Source organism: Coturnix japonica, chromosome 18, assembly GCF_054131305.1.
Source record: "Coturnix japonica strain WE chromosome 18, WE-NBRP24, whole genome shotgun sequence".
In the NCBI taxonomy this organism is placed as follows: Eukaryota; Metazoa; Chordata; class Aves; order Galliformes; family Phasianidae; genus Coturnix; species Coturnix japonica.
In genome coordinates, this window is record NC_140680.1 from 12,363,391 (window position 1) to 12,369,831 (window position 6,441).

Consider the following 6,441-nt stretch of genomic DNA (forward strand, 5'->3'; position numbering starts at 1 on the left):
TGTTTTGCCAGAGGACAAAACCTGAGCTTCCCTATGTGGCAGAGGAATCTGGCCATCCCTCTCAAGGTGGACACAGAGAGGGATGCACAGCAGAGTAATTGAGAACTGTTGGGGTTGTTCCCAGTTACCTCTTACACATTTATTAACACTGCTCGGGTCATCTCAGCGAGTGCTGTGTCCATTGAGTTCAGTCAGAGAGGATACATTCATCCTAGAAAGGGAACTTCCTCGGTGGATGTAGTGAGGGATTTGACTCGGGAAAGGAGACTCAGATTCTCATTTCTCTCTCTGCTTCAAACCAGGATTTTGTGATGGCGTTGTCCATTCTTTTGCGGGGAACAGTTCATGAAAAGCTAAGGTGGACGTTTAACCTGTACGACATAAATAAGGATGGCTACATAAACAAGGAGGTAGGGCTGTTTGTGACAAATGTGGTTGATTTCTATGAGAGCTGACTTGTCTCTGTTATGCTGGCTTTAATGGTTGGCTCTTACCTGGGGAAAAATCCTGGTTTAATCTATGAGCAATGCAGTACTTTGAGGGGGAGGGGATGATGACAGCAGGTACTCAGTGACCAAGGCATATAAGGGGCTTCTGGCTGCGCTGGGAGGTGTGATGTGGGCTCATCCAGAGCACCACAAGCCCCCCGGATTTATAGGTTAGCATGTATCTGATGATGCATCTGTCTGCATGCATGTGTTCTTGGGGCTGACAGCAGATATGGGTATGAGATCTGTGCTGTTTTGTTAACAGGAGAATGTGAAGAAAAGGGAAGTGAAATAAATGTGCTATCATTTCTATTAATTTCCCTGTTGTGCTTCTCTTGTCATGTCACTACTGCAGGAGATGATGGATATAGTAAAGGCAATCTATGATATGATGGGAAAGTACACATACCCAGTGCTGAAGGAAGATGCTCCAAGGCAGCACGTAGAAATGTTCTTCCAGGTACTTGATTTCTGATGACTTCCCAACACCTGAGCTATTCACTGATGCACTTTAAGATTAATCCCAGCTGTCTTGCTGTTTCCTACTGTACATCCTAAAACAAATTCTAGTAGCAACCAAGCACTACAGTGCCTGCTGAATTCTTGAGTCTGAGGTATCCTCTCTGACTTAGCCCAAACCTTTGCAATGGCATGTATCACAGTCATTTGGTGCTTCTCCTATCAACTGTCCATAAAGACAGACAGCAATAATATGGTAAGGCAGTGAAGAAATAAATCATGTAATATGAGCAGAGGTTGCTGCATGTGTATAAGAAAGGTACAAGTGGAGATAACCAAAGTTCTCCAAATACAAGAGTGAACCAGTCTTTAGCTGCCAGCAAATTTAACCAGTGATACTAAGTCTGTAATGTAGGTCACATGCCCTAGGTTTATTCAAGTTACAGCACATAAGATGTTGTACAAGAACCACCGTGTTATCTATGGGAACTAAATGCTTGTTTTTATTTTGCAGAAAATGGATAAAAACAAAGATGGTGTTGTAACTTTAGATGAGTTTATCGAATCGTGTCAGGAGGTAAGGATGAAATGCTAAGCTCAGCAAAAGGTGCAGGACATGCCATGATGAGATCATTCCTAAGAAGATGGAGGAATGATGCTGTAGATCTCTGAAGTTGCTCAATTTGGAACATAATTTTGGTGTTGCAGTTATTCTGAGTGTTGGAATAACTGAGTTTATAGGGAAACGTGTCACTGTTTCTTTGAAGTAATAACCAGAATAATTCTAAGTACACTTTCAGTGCTTCTTGAGAAACAATCTGGTCTTTCCCTTATACATCTCCAACTCTCTCATTTGGACCAGGGGCCTGAGAGAGGCTGGGATTTCATGCATTCTTGTTTTGAAACTGCGGTGTTTCTGTGAGGAAGTGGTCCTTCATGGCAGCATGTTTGTCCATTCAAAGCTGTCATTTCATTTGGGCTTTAGAGGCAGATGGAGCTAAATACACACCTTCATATTCAGGATCAGTGCAGAGCAATGGGTGCCTATGTCTGAGGGCGCAGCTTCAGTGCTGGTTCAGCTTTTCTTCAATGAAGCACAACTCGTGCTGCAAGCCAAGCTTAGGAGAAAGTTCTGTGCTTGCATGCCTCAAACCATGAAGTAAAAGCACTGCTTTTCTGAATCAGGACCTAACTACTGAATCCATTTAAGCTCACTGAAATGGAAAGCAAGGCTGTTGACTCCTGAGCCCCCTTCTGTGCCCTGCCAGGTTAGGAGTTGTGTTCCTCAGTGCTCCTTTCATGAACATCTCTTCTCATTGCTTTCAGGATGACAATATCATGCGGTCCTTACAGCTCTTTGAGAACGTAATGTAACCATGCCTGGAAAGCACAGGAAGACTCAGAGACTGCGTGTGTAACAAAGACCTCCTTTCTGGGTGAAAGCTTTTTACAATTCAGCCATGTTCTATTCAGCCAGCGTGTGAGGATTTTGTATGACATCTCCAACCAAATGGCAACTGAATGCAACTGATCCCATCTCTCCTCCTTGAGAGACAGCGGTGGACCTCTATTTTGTTTTGGAAGCATGCAAATACTTTAATAAAACCTGACGAGAGAGCTGCTGCTTGAAGCTCAATGAGTAATACACAGCATTCTGTTTGCAAGCCACAAGTCCTGCTTTAGTCTAGCAAGCTTGATTGCGTATGATAGCTCATGTTGATAGCATATTCAGCCACCTATTACAAGCAAAAAGCTCGGTCCGTACAACCATATGGCTGAATGTTTTCTGGATGCCTTGCCTTTAATCTGCTTTGAGAAAAAAAAAAAGTCTACAAGGGCCATCTGTAAAAATGAACAGTGAATGTACCCAGGACGTTAAGCAGGCAGCCCATGTAGCCAGCATCCCCATTTCTGCAGAGATCTCGCTTCTCACATGCACTGGTGCCACCACGCTGAGGCTGGTGGAGCTATTCCTGAGCACATGAACTAGAGGAACTTCATGCCAGGGTTAGTCAGAAAGGAGCAAAGCATGAGTAGCACGTACATTTCAAACTGTAGAGCAAATCTGATTTCTGATGGTAAGTTGTTGCAGGACCAGGTAGGTTTATAAGGGCTGGTAGAGAAAGATGCATACCTGCTCTGGTTGCAGCCACCTTCTGCAGTCCCAGTACATTGTGGGACACCTAGCAGTTCTCCATTGTGCACCTCAGCAGCCCCATGGCCGTATGTGATGATCCTTTTGCTGTAGTTTGGCACCTGCTTCCTAGATGCATCACTTGAACATTTGTATTTCTCCATTAGATGTTAAAGCAAAGTGTTTTCTACTCTGTGGATTTATTTAAGCTTTCCAGATTTACTTCTGACAGAAAAGGGCCAGGTGGTGCAGCTGCGTTCCCACATAAGGGCCCTGGCACCCACAGAGTACCAAATAAGATTAATGGCACCTACATGGTTGCTGTTAGTATCAGGAATGTCTGCCAGGGTAGCTCAACGTTTTCTAGAGCAAAATCTGTATCCCACAGGGCAGTTTCATGACTCGTACAAGTCCTGATCCTTACTAACGCCCCAAAAAGCTTTGCTGTAGGGAATTGTTGATCTGTTTCTTTCAAGAGTGAAACAGGAAGAGTCATGTAACGAATTTATACCAAGGTTGGATTATGTCCAGTAGATGTGTCTGCTGAGGAACACATCAGCCTGTTTTGCAGAGGACTCGTAAGGAAAATGGCTGTTCCCAAGCAGATGATGGTTGGGAAACCAAGGGAAGGAGGGAGCAGCCACCTGTGCCAGCTGCACAAACCACACACAAAGGAGAATCCCCTGTTGTAGTCCAGCATCGTTCCTGTCCAGTAAGCATATATTTTTATTATGTCAGATATTATATTGCAAATACACTGTTGGCACTGAAGATATATTTTAAATATTATGTAAGTGGAAGCTTTTTATATCACTGAAGATATAGTATGCCTAGTTTCTGCAGCCCTATGTTTTATATTTAAAAAAGAATAATAATAATCTATTGAAATATTCCTGGTTGTAGAAGTAGGTCTGATCGGTACTAGAGTAATGCTGTGTGTATTCCTTAAGATGGGACACGATCCCTTTTACTGTGCTTCTGCACACTCTTCCATGTGTTCTTTGCTTTCTTCCCCCAAGTTGACCGCTTGTCATCAAAACAGCTGGTCAGCTGAGGGGAGTTACTTGTATGCAGGAATAACACTTTAGTCTGTCCTGTTGGCTGCCTTGCACACAGTTACCACAAATTAATTCCTTCTAGCAGAAGCAGAGCAGCTCCAGTGATGTGCTGGGATTCACAGAAGGGGATGCAGTGCCATGAGAGTAGCCTTGTCTTCCAGCTGTCCAGTATTGTCTCTTTGGTTTTTGTTTAATATAGCCACTTGATAAGGACGTCAGCTGTAGCTGGAATAATGCCCCAAACTTATGTCGTTCCTTCATGATTCTTCTTGTAACCACTTGGGCAAATAACAGCATTCAGTGTAACAAGCAACCTGCTTTTTTCTCCTCCATCCCTGCAGAGCATTTGTCTGTTGTCAGTCTGAGCAGGTAACTTCACTGGACCAAAAAGAAAAGGGAAAGGAACCATTTGTGCTGAGTTATTCAGTGTCTTTCACCTCTAACAGTGATGCTCCAAATGTGCTCACAAGATGGCATATGTAGCCTGAATATTTCTCAGAACTGGAATGTGCCTTTTTCATTAGAACAGAAACGTTATTAGCCATGTGATACTTGCAGTCCCTGGAGCTAAGGTAATATTTTGGGCCACTCTGATGAATTTGGCCTCAGTTGTGTTTTCAGCCTCCACTAACAGAAGTGTTGTGTCCCGTGGACCAGGACTGCTCTGGTTCAAGTACAGCCTGACTGAGCAACGTACCTGAAACATCTGCATGTTACTCTCAATGTATCTTTAAGTGCATTGCTGAAGCCAGGCTACTATTAGTGCCCTTATGCTTTTGGTATCTCCTCTTCTGCGCTGCTGTAGGTTTTTTTCAGTTCCCAGTAATGCATTAGGAAGAGAGGGAGATGCTGGAAGCTGCTCTGGTCCTGACTCTGCCCCTAAGCCATAATCAGAGCCCAGAGATGAGGTGGATGCAGCACTGCTGGGACACTCAAGGTCAGGCTGGATGGGGCTCTGAGCACCCGATTTAGTGCAGGTGTCCCTGTTCAGTACAGGGAGTTGGACCAGATGTCCTTAAAGGGTTCCTTCCAACTCAAATGATTCTGTGATCGTAAGTCTGTTGCTTCAATAGGAGGATTTGCCACGTGACGCACAACAGCAGTATTTCCTGTAGCTCTGATCGTAAATTCTGGCTGTGACAGAGCAGTTGCCTTTGTGAAACCATTTAATCTCCTGTGTTTGTCTACGATCCCACTGATAGCAGCCAGAGGCTTGTGTGCATCAGTGCCCGAGGGCCTCAGGGCTTTCCATGAGCAGCATCTACGCGTGTGGCAGGTGACTGAGATCCAGTGACTGTGAGAGAGTCGTACTCTGCATGGAAATGTCTTTGGGTTTGCCTTTTATGTTCTCGGTGAACGTTAGTTTGTAAGCTTGCAAAGCCTCTCATCGCTCATAAATGAGGCTTGCAATATTTATGGCAAATACTTACCGCTACGGCTTTCTAAATAAAACATAGTATACTGTTCTGATCTCATCTCGCCATCAATCCTCCTGCCAGTTATGTGAAGGTGGCTGCTGCGCCGCCTGCTAAGGTACAGTCAGACTCCGCCAGTGCTCTCAGCTGTGCACATTTCCTTGAAGCTGTGGATGTTTCAGTAATGTCTTGCATTGTAAGTCTGACTGTTTCACTACTTGTGAGCATTAATCTGCATTTTCATGCCAGCGTTTTCTGAAAAGAGCCTTTCTAACACGTGCTTTAGGCAACCATCTGTTGAAAGATAGGAATATAATGAATGATGATGCAAAAAAAAAATGCAAACAACAATGTAATCTGTCTGTTGATGTCTATGTATGTTTTCCTGTTACGCATTGCAATACTGTCAGTAACTGTATGTTGAGTTGCAAACCTGAGGGTGCGGATGTTTGAAGGTTCCGGCGCCGCGGGCAGGACTTTGGCATTGCCTGGCTGCAGCACACGGTAAGAGCAGAGCACCTTCATGTCTGTGTGTGATCACTGCTAAGATGGCAGCAGCTCGTTGCTCGTGGGAGTGCCATGAAAGACTTGTGGCAAAGTGCTGCTGGTGTCAGTCGTGCAAACTAAAGCCATGCTGGTGGAGCGGCGGTGCATCGCTTCTATTAAAAATGCTGTTATCCGATGGCAGTTTGTATTACATTTTGTTGAATGGTTTTAAAGATGTGGATTTTAATAATAAAAACTACATGTCTGAAGGAGGGCGTCTTCCTGTACACCCAGTATGTATTTTTCTCTTACGGGATGCTGTCAGGTTAACGATGTGCAGTCAGGTCTTTACAAAGGAGGCTGATGGAACCTCATATCAGTCTGCGTATGGGCTGTTAAAC

At 44.3% G+C, this 6,441-nt stretch overlaps 1 protein-coding gene across 18 annotated transcripts in view; it reads left to right on the forward strand.

Moving 5' to 3' along the window:
- The window catches only part of KCNIP1 (potassium voltage-gated channel interacting protein 1), a 204,308-nt gene extending 197,999 nt beyond the window's left edge, over nt 1–6,309 (forward strand). For all 18 annotated transcript variants that reach the window (XM_085518941.1, XM_015876310.3, XM_085518944.1 and 15 more), the window contains 4 exons: nt 303–410; nt 844–948; nt 1,462–1,524; nt 2,274–6,309. In XM_085518941.1, the coding sequence (XP_085375067.1) occupies nt 303–410; nt 844–948; nt 1,462–1,524; nt 2,274–2,321 (324 nt within the window). In that variant the 3' untranslated portion in view covers nt 2,322–6,309. The remainder of the gene's footprint in view (nt 1–302; nt 411–843; nt 949–1,461; nt 1,525–2,273) is intronic.
- Nucleotides 6,310–6,441: the final 132 nt, after the last annotated feature.